A 19270-nucleotide genomic window follows, 5' to 3' on the forward strand; every position below is an offset into this window, starting at 1 on the left:
TGTCAGGCTGGAATATTACTACACAACCAACTTAAGAATTCCTCTTTCATGAATAATCCTTTAGAAGGTTGTAGAAGGTTACAGACAGCAGAACTCAGTAGCAGCTGATGTACGTAGCAAGGTCTTTTTCCAAATTGTCACGGTCCACTCATGAGTGGACACATGATGGTTTGTTTCATTTATGATTTCAGAGTGCAAATAATTCAACGAGTCACGGGAGTCAAATTTCAGTCTAAATTGGTGCTTTATTAATTGTGCCCATAAAGCAACTTATGATAGAAAGAGACAGAGAACAAGGAAAGAGATGGGGAGATGAGGGAAGGAAAAGGGGTCTATAGCTACCACCACGGGTCCACAGATGTCCAGCGTCTCTGGGAGTCCTGGTCCAGAAGGTGTTCTGCTGTTTTGGTCTTTGATGGAGGTGATCCCATGGTGTCGAGGTGGGGGGAGGTGTCTTCTTCTGTCTTGGTCTTCTTTTTCCCCCTAATTCAGCTGCTCCGGAGCTGTCTTTTATGTTAGTCAGTACACCTATGACCCGCCTTTGACTGTGGAGATGTGCCAGTCTCCACCTAGCAGGCCACACATGCCAAGAGAGGAGTGTCTGCAGGTCTCCTCCCCTTGCGCATGCGCTCCTTCTGGCGGCGGTGGTCGACCTGGAGTCTCCCGATGAAGGCCAGTAGTCATCATCACCTTGTGCGCATGCTCTGTTGGGTATGGGTCTGTGGTAAGTCCCGTCATTAATCTTTCTGTCTTTTCCTCCTTGCTTCATGGATCTTTCACAGTGGTAGGGAGCAGGGAGGCTTGAAGACAGGTACAAAACATTTTTGAGATAAGGAGGTAGGTACAGGTAGTTAGGTACAAAGCATTCATTCAGTACCAGCTCTGGCCATTTTTCTAAGGCCTGCATTTGTGATTTATACAGTCAAGTTCTGAGGCTAAAAATGAGAAAATGTTGAGACAGAAATCAATCCTTTGACCAACTCTTACACAAATCAAACAAAAAACTCCAAAGCTAGGCTTGTATTTGCAAAAATCAAGAAAACTGTGGTCATTGTAATCTGGAGGAAAGAACTGTGCACCTAAATGCTCAGAGTGCTGATTTGTTGTTTCCTGGATATAGTGTATCATTATCTGTGTATCAGGAGCTCATAAAATTCTAAAAGCAAAGGAAAACAAGACCTCAACCACATTTCATGAGTTGAGCAGGAGCTGGCATGTGTGTTCAGCTACATGAACTTGCATAAGATGAGTAGACATATCTTCTCAGTCATGGATCCAAAATTACCAGACATTAAAAATATATGAGACTGTATCCAGCACAGACTGAGGGTAATGATTACTTTGGTTGTATACCAAAGAGGATATTTTTATACTGAATAGGGCCTTGTGACATACAGCGTGTAGGAGGGATCGTGTCAATATTAAGTTTTGATTGAATTTCTCTTCTTTAATATCATGAAGCCAATCATCTAATATCCTCTTCAGCTGTTTAAAGAGGTTTCAGCTAAGAGATATGGAACATTCTTTTACTTCACAGTGGCTTTACTGTATAGGAATATGAAGTATTAAGTCAAGTGTACCTCTTTTGAGTGTATTTAGGCAAATAAGCTGTTCTTATAAGAGTTGAATTTTATTATGGTGTCTTTGAATTGTTTCTAAAAAAAAAAAAACCCAAACAAAACCGCGGACTACAAATCTACAAATGACACTTTGTCCTGTGCTTTCATTACTAAAGTAGGAAATGTTACTGCTAACTTGGGTTTGACTGTATTTGACATGTTTTGGAGTATCTGATCACGAAGTTCACTAAATTGTGATTAAGACTTTTTAGAAAAACAGGTGCTATGCATGCATCGATATCTCCAACTTAGCTGAACATTTGTAGGAAATATACTGTAATGCAGTAGCAGAGATATACAACTCTGACTAATGTTTGTCCAGCAAACAACAAGTAACAAACAGTAAAGGCCAAATTTGTATTTGACAAAGACCATTAGCTATGCAGTGAGTGTGATGTTACCTTCCAGAATTAGGTTTTTTCCATCAAAATACATTTTAATTGAATCATGCAAGTGTAGTACTAATTAGACTATTACAACAGTATTAAAATTGGTCCAGAACATCAGTATTAACCTTTTGTGCAGTCTTAGTGTTCTGTCATCTCTGTCCTGTGTTAAGATTAATTTAAAAAAATGGAACTGCAATCTCAGTATAGACACTGCATCCTTGGAGGAGCTTCTGCTAATGCCACTCAAAATGTTTTGATTAAATATGGGCCTGTAAAGCTTGTAAGCTAGAGCTGTACGCCAAAAATTACTGAAGATTTTTGTGAACCAATTTAAATTCCAAATGGGATGTGAGCCCACCTGAAAACCAGTCCCTGATGGATCTGAATATGAATGCTTAAAAGCAAGTTATTCAAAAAGATCTAGTGGGTTACTTCTTAGAGAGGATAGAAGTGCATACAGCCTTTCAAAACTCCTGCCCTTGAGATCGGTGTGGAACCTGTATGTGCATCTTGGGATGCTCTGTGTGTGCCACACCTCTGTGAAGCAACACTTACTATGTGAGCTTTCTTCATGGGAATGTTATACAGGATTGTCTTTTATATGGAAGTGCTACAAGATTATACTATGAGTATTTTTATTGAAATTCCATGTAAATTTTGTATTTGATTGTCTTGTAGTTAGTTTTCATTTTCTCAATGTGTAGATGGCTCATCTGTGTGACTTAAGAAAAGATTTTTCTTTTTGTACTGATCTTCGAATTAACAAGAGAGGTTGTGACTTGTGAAGGTTGCTTGAACTCTTTAAAACAAACCTGTGCAGTAATGAATTGCTTCCATTTTACACAAGTGAAAAGAATGCTTGGAAGGACTGATGTTTTTGTTGTAATAATTCTGGGCTGAGCAGAATGCTCTTGAAGAAGGTATAAAATGCAACTGAGACTCAGGTGGAGGCTGCTGGACAAAACTGCATCACTCTGAACCCTCGATGGCTTCACCTCTAGGTTAGGTTATCTTTGTCCTCTTGAAAAATCCACTATCAAACTCCCTGCAAATCATGCATTAACTCTTGGATTTGAAGGACAGCAGTACATTTCTGACAAATGGAAGTGTGGAGATGTAAATGACGTGTTTTCTGACTGTAGTTAACAGCAAGCAGTCATTGCTAAAGGAGTAGGCCTTAGGGCCAGGCATGCCAGAGGGAGGACTGACTACCAGGAACCAGTGCTGCCACGTATTTGAATGACATGTACTGCTGCTACTGGATCCAGTATACAGACTCATCCACTTCAGGTGAGTTTCCTGGACTGTTTCACTGAGAACAGAATGGCTGTGTGGGTTGGGCAATTTGCAATTAGCTTTGGTTTTCTTCTTTTCCATTGCATTGATTTCCTGATGTAAAGTTGAAGGTGGAATGGTATTAAATGAAGCCTTTGTATGCAGTTGTTTTATTGTTTTACTACTTAATCAGCTGTTTCTTGTTCTATCTCATGATGTGAAATTTTCCCCATGAAAATGGACAGGTGGAATACTACTGGTGACATTTTATTGGGTTTTGAAAAGTACTTTATTTAAGCAATCAGACAAACATAAGCTTTATTTTCATAGAGGAAATATGAAAATAACTGGTGCACTGGAGCAGAAGAAAAGCTTGAGTTTCTACCTTGGAATTTTGAACTGGACCAGTGGTAACACCTGACTCTGGCAACGGGGCTGCCAGGTACTGTGTGCTTCCTCCCAAGTGGTCTTTGGGGTGCAGTAAGGTAACAGGAAGGAAATGGATCCCTGCTTTCTGAGTGTTACCTCTCCCCATACACACAACGAGAAAACACTGGGATGCTTGGCTATGAAGGGCTGCCCGGAAGGAAATGGTGCATGTTCCCTGTGATGCTTTTGCAGCTCTTCCTGGGAGCAGTCTGCCTTTCCTCCAGTTTTCTGTTGGTCCTTCCACTCCTAACCTATCACGCACCAGCAGTTCACTTGTAAGCTTACTTGCCAGTGAACCAAGTCTGCTGATACCCTTCTTTCATTCCTTTCCCTATAGAGGAAAAAAAAAACTGTTTTACTTTAATGAAGACTCTAGTGACTACTTCTTTTAACCAAACATCTTAATTTCTTTCTCAGTAGAAAAATACTTTAAAAACTGTCTACTCTATTTTCACTACTTTCATGTTGCCTTTTCTGAAAAGAAAGCTCTGTATTTAAGCATACAGGGAATAAATGGAGATTTAGTAATCAAACATTTTCATTTATAGTTCAGTTTTACATGGAAAAGCCGTTTTTCTTGAAGCATTAGAATTTCTCAGGGCCTAATAGTACTTCATACTTTTACATCTGTTAATTGGAATTCCACCAGGGTGCGAGAGCTGAACATAGACACTGATGATCATCTTGGCCCAGGCTGTGTGCCAGTAGCTGACACGCGTGCAGAGGATGCAGAAATGCCAGTGGTCATTCACAGTGTTTGACTGCCAGTACCGTATCAAGGACAAGAACGAGCTTGATAAGGGCACTTTTTATGGTCTGATCATCACTGTAGCTGGGGAGTCAAAAATAGAGCTAAGAACCTCTTTGTAGATCTTCCATGGATTGTTCTCATTGTACTCAGTCATACAGTTCTTGCAATGGAACTTGACCTCTGTTCAATGGTCCAGTCTCCCTGCGCCCCAGCAGTTCCCAGACTTACCAACTGATTTCACAGAACAGACATTCAGGGGCTTGTTATGGCCGCACAACTACTGTCTATGCTGAATGGCCAAGAAACTGTCCTCATCCATTGTTTTTGACTCAGTGTCATGCTGAAGTCACAGATGGTTGCTGGGGGAAAAAAAAGCTACAAATATTTTCTCTTGATTCTTCTCGCTGGCGTGCAGGGGCAAAGTAAATGTGAGATATTTGCTGAAAACAGTTCACAATCTCTTAAGTAGGTATTTTTTGATGTTATTTGGAGAAACTCACAACTGTTAAATGAGGAATTTGGAAGTCAAAATGACCATTTACTTCATTGAAGTTACTTGATAAAACAGCTCTGCATAGCAGCTTTGAGAAATAGGTAGTCACTGGGACATAGAAATATTTTAACTGTATACTGCAGTTAACTTTTCCAGTTAATCTTTACTGCGGTTAACTGAAGTGAGAAAAATCCCAGCTGACTCATCCTTCGCCTCTGAAGGTTTTTGCATGTTCTCAGGCACTCACTGCCATCATCCCTCAGATTCTGCAACAGGAGCACACTGGTTCAATCTAAAATGCCTCCCTCTCTCTGGTGAATATCATAGATAAGACAAGCATGTTGTTATGTTTCATAGAACAGGTTTTTTGGTTTCTGATTGAGGCACTTTCTGAGCCAGAATCATAGAATAGTTAGGGTTGGAATGGACCTTAAAGATCATCTAGTTCCAACCCCTCTGCCATGGGCAGGGACATCCCACTAGATCAGGCTGCCCAAGGTCCCATCCAACCTGGCCTTGAACACCTCCAGGGATGGGGAACTCACAGCTTCCCTGGGCAACCCGTTCCAGTGTCTCACCAGTCTCATGGTGAAGAAATTCCTCCTTATGTCTAGTATAAATCTACCCCTCTCCAGTTTATTCCCATTCCCCCTCATCCTGTCACCACAAGCCTTTATGAATAGTCCCTCTCCAGCTTTCTTGTAGCATCTTTCAGGTACTGGAAGGTTGTTATAAGATCTCCTCTGAGCCTTCTCTTCTTCAGGCTGAGCAAGCCCAACACTCAGCCTGTCCTCATGTGGAAGGTGCTTCAGCGCTTTGATCATTTTTTGTAGCCGTGAACTGGACACAATAATCCAGATGAGGAATAGAGGGGCAGAATCACTTCCCTCGACCTGCTGGCCACACTTCTTTTGATGCAGCTCAGGATACAGTTGACCTTCTGGGCTGTGAGCACACACTGCCAGCTCATGTTGAGCTTCTCATCAACCAGCACCCCAAGTTCTTCTCTGCAGGGCAGCCCTCAATCCTGTTGTGTATCTCTACTTAATAGCCCACTGTGTCAGTTTTCTCCCTGAATTTGTGACTCCCCTTTCTGAACTGGAGTGTGAAGTTTCCTTTGCAGAGCCTGGTTCAGCTGAGCTCCACTTGTATGACACAGTTTTCTGTTGCTAATGCCCCAGTGATCTGCCAAGGGAACAAGTGAGAAGCAGAAAATATGGGAGAGGATGTCAATGCTACCCTGATTGGGTTTGGGCATTTATTTATTTATTTTCCTTGACTCTACCCTAATCATATCTGAACATTTCAATTGAATCCTGCATTGACTTTTATTAGCAAGGTTTGCCATGGCTGCTTGGGCAAACTCTTCGCTGTTAGGCAAGATGCTATTCTTTTGCTTCAAGGATAAGGTTCAGACAGCTGGAGTCTCATTAAGTGGCCATGGAGAGCATCTAATTCAGAGAGATTTAATAAAATGAGGAGCCAATTACTTGGATAGGAGCTGTGTCAGAGCCAGTCTGTATGTCTGTGTCAGATGTGGTGGGGAGATAGTTGCTGTGCTCTCTTAGGGATTACACCAGTAAGAGGCTAAATATTCCTGGTTTAGCAGCAGATTAAAGTTCTTGGTTTGCTTCCTTTTTGCTGTTACTGGCAGCTTCCACCATGCACCAGTTCATAAACTGGCCTGTAATGGGAAGGAGGGGCTCTGCTGACGTGGAGTATCTAGCTCCTGGTGGACTCATGGGCTGTGAAGCTTCTCAGAAGCAGCTGGCTGGGCTGCAGCAGGAAATCATTGTCCCCAGCTGGGCTTTGTGTGGCTGGCACATCTCGGGGAATCCACAAAGGGTGGCAGGTGTGCAACTTTGTGATAGGGAAGGAAAGAGGATCTTTTAGCCCAAGCTGCAAATAGTTCCCAGTAAAGTAAAAGCAGTCCAACAGCATGTGAATATTCCAAATGAATATGTAAGTGGAGAAAGAAAGATAAAGGTGGGACTTGTTTTGAAGAGCTTAACACTCTTGTAAGTGAATATAGACAATCTGTATTCAAAGGGGGGAAGGGGAAGTCCAGGGGTGAAACTGTATCGTTATCTTCAGCGATTTTTGTGCAGTTTTCCAACATTAGAAGCTTTTGAATTCATTAACGCTGAATTCAGCTGCCTGTATTAAAATATTTAGTTATTGTGTAATGCTTATTGCCTTATGCTGTAGGATAAAGACTTGGTTTTAAGCACTGGAGATTTTTAAATAAATGAAAGCAGACCCCAGTTTAGTGCTGGGAGCAGAAAGAAATGTCAATGTTAAGCCAATTTGCATTTAAATTATATCTGACACTGATGTGTGATAAATACCTCATGGTGTAATTGTATGTATATTGATATTCATTGTCAGTAATTCCTCCCATGAATATGAAAATGACCTCCTGCACAGCCATACAACTTAATCTCTCCTCATCTGGGAAAGCATTCAGAGTGATAGCTGCAGATTTTTCAGTGCCATCATTCTCTTTAAATGATTCCTGAGCCCAAGCTTATACCTGGTACCATCTTTCCTGCCTCAGTCCCTGAGACATCCCTCCAAAGACATCTCTGACCATCTCCTTTGAATATTAAGCATTTTCCTTGCTCTTTACAGAATATGTTCTCCTAGTTGTTATTTATAAACCAGCAGCGAGGAAGATCGCTGTGGTATTCAGAGGTATGCTTATATTTAGCTCAATGTTATCTGAATTCTTCAGCCTTACTGAAGAATGAAAAAATCAAATAACTTCAAGACCAAAATTACTGAAGGAAGTGAGGGCACAGTCATGCCTTTATTCCCTTTCTTCCTTTCAGTACACCACAAATAACACACAGTGAACAAAACGGGTTCTCTGGTTTGCTTGCACCAGAGTGAGCATGGGGGATGATGCTTTGCTCCTGTGCATGATGCAAAGTCTGCCACGTCTTGTACTATACTTAGGGAGATTTGTTTCCAATTAAAATATTGATTTCTCCCTTCTCCCACAAATCTGCTTTTAATACAATGACATTAATAACTGAAATGTGCACAGCTGGAAAACTGAATTATATGCACACATGATATATTTGTAAATTTTCACTGTTAAATACTGTATACCTGTTGCAAACAAAGTATATTTGTTACATTTTAAGTCAAAATTCAATCAAGAAATCTTAACTGAGACTGTTATACTTTGGATGAGTGTCATCTCTTTGATAGGCTAGATTTATTTCCAGCTAATGAGTGCATCTGACTTCATATCATTTTAAGAACAACTAGAACTCCCTGGGTTGTGGAGGTGAAATTATCTTTAAAAAGCAGGAGCTATTTGCTTGAGGATGCGTTAGATACCTCAGCTACCGGGCGAGCCGGGTCCCTGCAATTTGAATCACCATCAAGGATTTTAATGGAAATAACAGGAAACCTGCTTGTGTTAGGTGTTATCCTAAATGTCCAGGCTGGGACCTGCTTTTATAAATCATCTAAATCAGGATTATGCCTTTGGGGCATAAACAGTATCTATCTTGTCTCAGTCTCCTGGATATTTTGGATAATAAAGGCATACATGAGAAACAGTACATTCCTGTTAGTGCAGGTCCAAGTCATACCACGCATGCTGCCCCATGTACTTCTTTCCTTGCTGATTAATTTTTTGTTCTTTTTTGCCATATTTCATTCCATTGTGACCTGGGTTGGCCTTGACCATACCAAATAAAACGCAGTGCTGAAGTCCAGTATGACACAAGAGGTTGGTGTATTTTTTTGGTATGTAGATAAGTTGAATCCTGATGAGGCCCCATATTAATGATTTACAGACAAAAACAGAGTTTAAAAGAAAGAAGAAGGTATAAACTAACCCTGTGACATCTCCAAATATGTCTGGAAAACCAGTTTGCATTGCTGATTTTGAAGAGTATGCTAAAAAATTTCTCCCGAAATCAGTGTATGATTATTACCAATCTGGAGCAGATGACCAGGAAACACTAGCAGATAATGTAGCAGCGTTTTCAAGGTAGGAGGATGATTTAAGGCTGGGGTGGGAGATAGAGAATGTAAATTCTGCTTTATTAGTAGATGTGGTGCAATATTAGATTTTTCTGTCTGAACAAAACTCCACTTCTCTGAAACATTTTTGATTTTTATCAAAACGCCTCTCAAATAATTTATTTTTGGAAAAACTCTCTCTCTTCTTTCACTCCTACACCTAACATTTTCTGTCAAAAAACAGTTCCTAAAATTTATTAGCAGATTTTTAGGTTTACCTGTGTTTTACTTCTTTTGTTAACATAAATTCTCTGAAATTTCCTTTGGCTCCAATATTTAATCAGCTGATTAAACTAATTTCTACATTTTGGGCTATAATACGGGCAAGGGATTCTTGTGATAGGGTTCTACTTTTTAGCTCCTGAGCCACTTTTGCCTTTTGCCTGAATTAGTTAGGCAGCTTTTCCTGGTAAGTGCTTGTGCAACACAGGTAGATGTAAGCTGCATAGTGTGCATAAAGGAGTTGCATATCCCAACTCTGGAGCAAGCCATGTATGTCAAGGCTCAGTACTGGGTGGCCAAGCTGTGCTTGAGGGGCTCCAGCCAAAGGTCAGCACTTCACCAGAGGATATTGTACATGATGGGAACTATTGCAAACCGATGCTGACTTCAAAACTACCCTCCTGAACTACTGGTAAAATCTGGACTCGGGTCCCCCCTTGTCTTGGAAGTACAAGGTAAACCAGCATTTGCTGTTAGATTCACTGGAAGAGTGTCTAAACTCATAGAATCATACAATCCATAGAATAACCAGGTTCTAAGAGACCCACGAGATCATCGAGTCCAACCATTCCTATCAAACACTAAACCATGCCCCTTAGCACCTTGTCCACCCGTGCCTTAAACACCTCCAGGGAAGGTGAATCAACCACCTCCCTGGGCAGCCTGTTCCAGTGCCCAATGACCCTTGCTGTGAAAAAATTTTTCCTAGTGTCCAGCCTAAATCTCCCCTGGTGGAGCTTGAGGCCATTCCCTCTTGTCCTGTCCCCTGTCACTTGGGAGAAGAGGCCAGCACCCTCCTCTCTACAACCTCCTTTCAGGTAGTTATAGAGAGCAATGAGGTCTCCCCTCAGCCTCCTCTTCTCCAGGCTAAACAACCCCAGCTCTCTCAGCCGTTCCTCATAAGGCCTGTTCTCCAGCCCCTTCACCAGCTTTGTTGCTCTTCTCTGGACTCGCTCCAGAGCCTCAACATCCTTCTTGTGGTGAGGGGCCCAGAACTGAACACAGGATTCGAGGAGCGGTCTCACCAGGGCTGAGTACAGAGGGAGAATGACCTCCCTGGACCTGCTGGTCACACCGTTTCTGATATAAGCCAAGATGCCCTTGGCCTTCTTGGCCACCTGGGCACACTGCTGGCTCATGTTCAGTCACTGTCAACCAACACCCCCAGGTCCCTCTCCTCCAGGCAGCTTTCTAGACAGACTTCTCCTAGTCTGTAGCACTGCATAGGGTTGTTGTGCCCCAAGTGCAGGACCTGGCATTTGACCTTGTTAAACCTCATGCCATTGGACTCAGCCCAGCGGTCCAGCCTGTTCAGATCCCTTTGCAGAGCCTCCCTACCCTCCAGCAGATCTACACTTCCTCCCAGCTTAGTGTCATCTGCAAACTTGCTAAGGGTGCACTCAATGCCTTCATCCAGATCATTGATGAAGACATTGAACAGGGCTGGACCCAGTACTGAGCCCTGAGGAACCCCACTTGTCACTGGCCTCCAGCTGGATTTAACACCATTTCCCACCACTCTCTGGGCCCGGCCAGCCAAGCAGTTTTCCACCCAGGAGAGTGTGCGCCTGTCCAGGCCAGAGGCTGACAGTTTCTCAAGCAGAATGCTGTGAGAAACTGTGTCAAAGGCTTTACTGAAGTCCAGAAAGATACATCCACAGCCTTTCCCTCATCCAGCAACCGAGTCACTTTGTCATAGAAGACGATTAAGTTAGTTTGGCAAGACCTGCCTTTTGTGAACCCATGTTGACTGGGCCTGATCACCTGGTTCTCTTGCATGTGCTTCATGTTAGCTCTCAAGATCACCTGTTCCATGACTTTCCCTGGCACTGAGGTCAGACTGACAGGCCTGTAGTTTTCTGGGTCCTCCCTGTGACCCTTCTTGTAGATGGGCACATCAGCCAGCCTCCAGTTCAGTGGGACTTCCCCAGTCTTCCAGGACTGTTGGAAGATGATGGAAAGGGGTTTGGCCAGCACATCTGCCAGCCCCTTCAATACCCTTGGACGAATTCCATCTGGCCCCATAGACTTGTGGGTGTCTAGTCGGGCTAGCAAGGCTCTGACCATCTCCTCTTGGATCATGGGAGCCTCATTTTGCTCCTCTAGCTCCTGGGTTTGTACACAGATGGAATGACTTTCTTTACAATTAAAGACTGAGGCAAAGAAGGCATTAAGTACCTCAGCCTTGTCCTCATCCCCTGTCACTGTTGTTCCTTCTGCGTCCAATAGGGACTGTATGGTCTCCCTAGTCCTCCTTTTATTATTTATATATTTATAGAAGGATTTTTTGTTATCTTTCACAGACTTGGCCAATCTCATTTCTAGTTGAGCCTTAGCCCTTCTGATTTTTTCTCTACACAATCTCACTTCCCTCCTGTAGTCCACCCAAGAGGCCTGTCCCCTCTTCCAGAGCCCATAAATGTTTCTCTTCTTCTTGATATCACTCAAGATCTCTCTGTTCAACCAAGCTGCTTTTTTTCCCCTGCCAGCTTTTTTTTTCCAGAACATGGGGATGACTTTCTCCTGAGCTGCTAGGATTTCCTTTTTGAAGAGCTCCCAGCCCTCATGGGCTCCCTTGCCCTTAAGGACTGTCTCCCATGAGACTTTGCCAACCAGCCTTCTGAAGAGTTCAAAGTCTGCCCTCTGGAAATTTAATGCTACTGTCCTGCTAACCACCCTCTTCACTTCACCTAGAACAGAAAACCCTATCATCTCAAGATCGCGTTGTCCCAGGCGTCCACCTACTGCCACATCCCCTACAAGGCCTTCTCTGTTCACAAACAGCAGCTCCAGGAGGGCACCCTCCCTTGTTGGTTCATTCACCAGCTGTGCAAGGAAGTTGTCTTCCACGCCCTCCAGGAACCTCCTAGACTGCTTCCTTTCTGCTCTATTGTACTTCCAGCAGATATCAGGAAGATTGAAGTCTCCCACAAGAACAAGAGGCATTGATCTAGAGATTAACCCCAGCTGTTTATAGAAGAGCTCATCAGCTGCTTCTCCTTGGCTGGGTGGTCTGTAACAGACTCCCATCACAAAATCTACCTTCTGGTGGGCTCCTCTGATTTTAACCCACAGGCACTCAATCTCCTCATCGCCACAATCCATCTCAATGCAGTCCAAGTCCTCCCTTACAAAGAGGGCTACCCTGCCTCCTCTCCTACCCTTCCTATCCCACCTGAAGAGTTTGTACCCCACCCTAGCTGCACTCCAGTTATACGAGTCGTCCCACCACGTTTCTGTGATGGCAACGACATCATAGGCTCCTTGCCCTATAACAGCTTCCAGCTCTTCCTTCTTATTCCCCATGCTATGTGCATTGGTGTAAATGCACTTCAGCTGAGCTGCCGAGCCTTCAGCCCTCTTAGAGGGAAAAGAGTTCATTCCCAGTTGCCTGGTAACTGGAGTAGCTAGCTCCAGAGTGCCTGTACCTCTCTCAGCACCCTCAGGTGTGTTCTCCCCCACTTTCTGTGTGGCGAGGTACTGGTGGTCCACACCACCACACCCTCTCCCAATCAACATTGCCCCAGGTCCAGGCTTGTTCCTGTCTAGCCTGGGCTCAACCCCCTCCCCCTTCACATCTAGTTTAAAGCTCTACTTATGAGCTTAGCTAGGTTTTTAGCAAGGGCTTTAGCCCCCACTAGGAGACACATGTGTCCCATCCTTAGCAAGAAAGCTTGGGGGTGCATGAGCCACCCCATGATCAAAGAAGCCAAAGCCCCTCTCCTCACACCAGGCTCGGAGCCAGGCATTAATCAAATTCTGCTTCCTGACTTCCAGCTCCTCTCTCTTTAGCCTTGGGATGGAGCAGAATACTATTTGTGCCCCAGAGCCCTCCATCATTTTCCCAATGGCCCTGAAGTCTTTCTTGATGGTTTTGGTCTTTTTGTTTACTAGATCATCGTTACCAGTTTGGACTACTATCAGAGATTAGTAGTCTGTCTCGTGGACCAGGGGAGGAAGTTTTCTAGCTACCTCCTTCCCTGATGCCCCCGGTAAGCAGCAGACCTCTCTGTGGAGCGGGTCCGGTCTGCAAACGGGTCCCTCCCTTCCTTTTAGGAGGGAGTCCCCTACAACAATCACCCTCCTCTTCTTCTTAATAGAGGATGTTTTCATCTTTTTCTGAGGATGGTGCAGCCTAGGGAAGGATTCTAGGCTGTGGGAGCCATCATCCTCATCCTCAGGGTTGGATTCCACCTGCAGCACCTGGTACTTGTTCACCAGGGGGATCTGGGGTTTTGCTGTCTGGGTGAGGGGAGCATGTTTCTTTCATCTGGCAGGAACTTGCTGCCATTCCCCATCTCTTGTTCCCCCAACCTTGCAGTTTGCTGGTGGATGGTGTTTGGACACACCAGCTCCAGCAGGCTGCTGAGTTAGTGAGAGGGCACTATTCCACTGGTCTACCTCCCTCTCACACTCCCTGATGGTCCTCAGCCTCTTTACCTCCTCCCTTAACTCCTCCACCATGTGAAGGAGCTTCCTGACTCGAGCGCAGCTTTCACAAGTTCAGCCAGTAACAGAGGCACAAGCCGGTGTGGGAGGGGGGCACTGCCTGCAGCCCAGGGGCTGGGGAGCTGCTGCACCCACTGTGTCTCTGTCTGGGTGGCAGCATCCATCCTGCCTGCTGCAGCACACGGAGCAGCTTTAATCTTCTGCCGGGTGGCCAGCATGGTCTTCGGTGTCTTCTGTCTGGTCTCTAGGTCCTCCCTGCGCCCTGCCTGCTCCAACTACCACACTCCAGGTCGCGGTGCTCCCAGGGGACCGTTTAAATCTCCCGCGGTGGCCGCCGGGACCGCCCCCTCCCGTCAGGCCCCGCGGGAGCAGCGTGTGGGGCTGTCAGGAGCCCCGGCCCCGCCTGGGTTTTTCAGGGAAGCTCTCACCGCCTCAAAATGTCCACCCCACCACAGAACTCACCGTCCTGCTGCCGGGTGCAGGCGAAGAAGCCATACTAAGTCTGTTGGTTCCCCATCCCCAGAATTTCCGCTGCTGCTCTGTCCCCGGAGCATCAGCCTAAGGGCTGTAGGGAGGAAGGCAGATGGAGGCCGATTGCCTCATCCCGGCTGAGCCCAGTCACACTGCTTAGACAGCTCTTGGCCTCTCTTTCCTTCGGGTGCTTGTCAGTGCAGATGTTTAACCCCCCTGCACTTGTCTTTGCTAATCTCTAGAGGCTTTATCTTAAATCCTTCTGAGTCTAACAAACCAAACAAGATTTTTCCAGTTTCTCTTTAGTCTTTCTTTATCCCCACTCTGCTTTTCTGCTGTAGAACAGCAATCCCACTTGCTACTCCGGTTGCCTTTACACAGGCTATGAGCAGTTCAGTGGGAAAACCTATGCGCCTTTAGTAAGGCTCTAGGAAACACAGAATTAATTTAATGAGATCTCAATGGCCAGATCTCAGAAATCAGCTCAGAACTCTGGTTTTAGGGGTACATATAGAAAAGCATTACAACTGGGAGAAGAAAACTAAACTCCACTGTGACCACTTATAGAGCTGAGAGGTCTGGAATGCTAGAATACCCCATCACCGATTGGAAATACCCTTGTGCTTGGTGCTTTTCAAACACAAGCCAAAGGACTCCTCCATCTCTGACTGAACGGAGCAGGAGGGGCTGTAGTAGTGCTCGTCTTCTTTGCTTTGGTTTTTTTTTTAAGGCTTCCAGATACTATGTTGTTATTTGCCCTCATAAGCCAAAATGAGATGTTAATGAAAGGACACTCAATGAAAGTGCTCAGAGGCAATAAACTGTAGAAGCAGAGAACTTTTTACTGCTAACCACTAGAGCTAAACATGACTAAGCAAACGTTGGATCTAAATTGCCCAGAGACAGGCTAACAAAAAGCTGCATGTGCCCACTTGCTGTTTTGATATTAGCAAAGCTAGATGTTAGTGGTGAGATAAGAGCAGCCCTACTCTGAAGCTGTTTCCAATCACAGGGGCATATTCCTCTGATAAGAAGACCTCCTTGCATCCGTCTGGTTACCTGTGAGGTTCAGGCTCACCTCAACTTTCCTGGCATCTTCTATGATACTACCAGTAAGAGCATCCACTTTTAGGCATTCAAAACTGTGGTTCTTGTAGGCAGCCTGGAGCTGAAGGAGGTATTAATTAGCACTGCCTTGAACAGCCCAAGACATTAAAAGTGCAATCTAGGTCCTAAGTGCTGGTCTCCTGCTCCTCAACAGTGGAGGTATGAAGGGGATGGAAGCTGTGTTTCTGTTTTTGCTCTCCCTTCCTTTGTCTGTATATTTGTTTTAAATAAAAAAGATCAAATTGCTGCAGTAGCTTTAGGCCATTTAAACATCTTCCAAGAAGGCAGTTAATAAAATTGAAGAAAGCTGACAAACGGGATTTATTGTATTAAATCATTAAACAACCAAACTTGTTGACAGAGGTCATGAGGCAGAAATGCTGAAGTCCAAGCTTTGCTTGTTACCTTTCCTTTGCTCTACATCTATGTCTTTTTTGGATGCCAACCAAAGCACAGGAAACTGTGGTGATGTTCTGACGATCACCTAGCAGATCAGCAGGAGAGCTGAGGTCAGAGCCTGAAATCCAGCTCCCCTGGTGAGACAGATGGTAAAGGCAGTCAGAGTATAGCCCTTGTATAGCATTGAAAAACATAAGTTAGATCATTCTCAGCATTCTTTGTGACTTTCTGTACCTGTTTACTTCCAAACTGAAATATTTCCAGTAAGCCGTTTGCACTTGCTGCCTGCAACCAGATGGACCCTCCTGGCTGCAAATGCGAGGTCCTTCAATGGCCCATTGAAGCTTTGTGGAGCACAGGGCTTTATGGTCTTGATCTCGATAGCTACAGTGGTTCCCCCTTATAGCTACTGAGGGACCAGATGTGGCAATGGATTCCTGTTCTTTTTTAGCATGTGACATGCTGCCACTAACAGTTTCTTAGATCATGTTTGCAATGGCTTTCAGGCAAGACATGTAGAAAAAAGAGAAACCTGGTATAAAGACTTCACAATATCTTGGTTTGTAAGACCTGTTTGTCACAAGCAACTTATCAAATCTTTTTTATTTTTCCCTTTGGTTCTGTTCAGAAAAGCAGAGCCTGATTTTTAAGGGTGCAGGACTGCTTTTCACTCAGGCTTTCACGCAGCCCTTGTGTACCTCTGAGCATGCTACTGGTTTTCTTCCTGTTCTGGAGCACAGCTTGTGGGTAAATGTAAAGTAAGATGGACTTTACATCCCCCAGCCGCAAAGTTGGATAACTCAGCTTCATTTCCTACAGCCAGAGAGCTCCTGTTGATTCCCGCTGTTAGAAGCTGTTGCAGGGTTCAGCCTGAATAAAAATATTTATAGTTTATTTAAATATTTATAGATATATGCTTAAATGTTTGTTTTTAAAAGGAAGAGAAGAAAGCATGAATTGTTAGCATGTACCCTTTGTGGTGCAAGATTTTCTTGGCTGAATGAGACTGCTGGGACGGATTGGAGAAAAATCAGTGTTGGGTTTGTCTGTGAGCTCTTTATTTTTTGGCAACAGAATGGTTTAATTTATAGAGAAGTAAATAGATAATTATTAAGGATTAATCTAGCAAATGAATGGTTGTGTCAAGAGATGCTGTGATACCTTTGGAATGATCAGTGCAGTTTTCATAGAATCATAGAATCATAGAATAACCAGGTTGGAAGACACCCACCTTTTTGAGCAGCACAATCCATACTCATTGTATTATATTATTAAATGGGTGTCCTGGCCTTTTGAAAGCATGGGAGCTTGAAGTAGTTTGGACTTGTAATCAGATACCAGAGTATGGAATGTCTCCAAAAGACCTGTGTTTCAGATGAGGCTAACACTAGGTACAGTAACTCTTATTTAGCTTCTAGCTCTGGGATTGAGGGAAGAACTGGAGTTCACATAGCAACATCACTGTGTCCCCGCTAAGGCCAGATAATTATTTATTATTCATAGCTTTCAAATGACAAGGAGATGGCACTGACATAAGTGAGGCATTAGTACCAGAGAAGATGATTTGGGATGTCAGGGCATATGTTACTCTCTGTGGCAGCTGACTGCATTCACCTTGCATTTGCTCTGTGTCCTGAAACACTGTGTGTCCTTCCAGCATCGTGCTATCCAGCGATTAAACTTTCTCTCAAGCTGTTAAGGAACCAAGGGGCCTGAATGGAGAATAGATCTTATGACAAGGTCGAGATGCCTCTAGCTTGATAACATTAAAAAAATCGATCTGAAATCTCCCCTTTCAGCATTTTAACTAAGGGGAGCTTCTGCTTGTGTAGGAACAAGTTTCTGCTAATCCACTGTGACACGTTCTGCCTCTGACTCCCTGGCAGCCTTTGGAAAAGATGTTTTGGTTTTGTGTATGAGGAACAGCAGTCACTTGTTTATCAGTGACAGCATCAATACATATTTTTCTACAAATGTATTGCCATCATGTAGCTGGATACTAAGGGTGCTAAAATATCTATGTATGTAAATAATTTAAATATTGGTTAAAAAAACAAGGCTGAGAATGATCAGGATCAAACAAGCATGTGAAATTGTAGGAGGAGAAAAGGAAAGGAATACTTGCAAGAAGAAGTTGGTTATGTTTCTGTGATGTCTTTCAGCCTGGATTTGCAGAGTGCTGCAAAAAGACTTGCTGTGTGGATGGCAAGACACCCTGGGAGAGCAAATCACTTTTCCTCAAGGAAAAGAGGCTGTTGCTTAGTTTTGTACAGTACTAAGACCTACCCCTTACGATGGGAAGTAGAGATGTAGGGAACGTTAAGGCAGCTGAGTAGGTTTGAGTTAGGATGGGGATTTTCCCTGAACACCGTGTCCTTGCCCAAACATACTGCTTGCGATGCAGCATGAAGGGATTGTTTAGCATGGGCTTGGAAGGGAAACAAGAAGAGCTGCTTCAGAATGTGTTGCAGTTTGAAAATTTCAGCATTTTTAACAGCTGATAATGAGTAGGGAAAGCAGTGAGTTCTTCCCTCCTACCCAACGGCCAAATAATTTACGTTCTGAAACTATTGGACATGGATGGAAAAGGAACAAAACCTGCTTATCGCCCTTCATTCTTCTTTGAAAACAGCATTTAACTGAAGTTGCTGAAATTGGGAGGGTTCACTGCCTTCCCCACTACAGCATCTCCCTGCTTCCAACTATGAAGAAAGATGCCCTCACTAGCAATTGCTGATCGTAGCATGTGAGTGTGGACTTGGCTGGAAAAAAAAGCATGGGTGACGAGGAGAAGATTAATAAAAAAAATATACAAGGTTTTTACAAAATATCCAGGGAATCTTTTCACTCAAAGACTTGGAGAAAGCAGGGAGTGTGTGGCAGCCTAATGGATTCACACTTCTGTTAGTGGGAAATACTGCTTTTGGGTTTTACTTGCTGCTGTTAAGGGCATTTCCCTATGGCTTGTCCAGAAAATGCCTCACTTCATGTGTCTGGCAAGCTCCCAGCTGAAAATACCCACGTTTTCAAAGCAAGATCAGGTTTTGTTTAAAGAGTATAATACCAAGGTAGTGATCTCTTTTGGGGATTTTTGTGGGACTCAGTTGTGAGTATTGACTTGATGTTGGTCTAGAGGGTGCAACCTAATAAGGTGCGAGGGGAAGAGAAGCCACAGAAGAGACATTTACAGTCTGTGGCTAGTGAACCTGAGGAGCCAAAAAAGCTCAAAGAGTAATTTGATGGTACATGAAGGTGAGTGGAAAGGAGGCTGTTTGTCACTACTTAAAACAGCATCATTTTTCTTGCATAAACTGTTGGGAGGATTTTTGCTCATTCTCTTTCTTTTCATAGAATCATAGAATAACCAGGTTGGAAGAGACCCACCGGATCATCGAGTCCAACCATTTCTATCAAACACTAAACCATGCCCCTTAGCACCTCGTCCACCAGTGCCTTAAACACCTCCAGGGAAGGTGAATCAACCACCTCCCTGGGCAGCCTGTTCCACTGCCCAATGACCCTTGCTGTGAAGAATTTTTTTCCTAATGTCCAGCCTAAATCTCCCCTGGTGGAGCTTGGGGCCATTCCCTCTTGTCCTGTCCCCTGTCACTTGGGAGAAGAGGCC

General features: G+C 44.0%; 1 protein-coding gene across 2 annotated transcripts in view; it reads left to right on the forward strand.

The window, feature by feature from the left end:
* Positions 1–8755: 8755 nt before the first annotated feature.
* The window catches only part of HAO1 (hydroxyacid oxidase 1), a 334117-nt gene continuing 323602 nt past the window's right edge, over positions 8756–19270 (forward strand). For both annotated transcript variants that reach the window (XR_011336800.1, XM_069850193.1), the window contains exon 1: positions 8756–8965. Coding sequence is in view for 1 of the 2 variants with exons in the window: in XM_069850193.1 (XP_069706294.1) it covers positions 8829–8965 (137 nt within the window). In the remaining variant the exon portion in view is untranslated. The remainder of the gene's footprint in view (positions 8966–19270) is intronic.

The sequence above is a fragment of the Phaenicophaeus curvirostris genome, chromosome 2, assembly GCF_032191515.1.
Source record: "Phaenicophaeus curvirostris isolate KB17595 chromosome 2, BPBGC_Pcur_1.0, whole genome shotgun sequence".
Taxonomy (NCBI): Eukaryota; Metazoa; Chordata; class Aves; order Cuculiformes; family Cuculidae; genus Phaenicophaeus; species Phaenicophaeus curvirostris.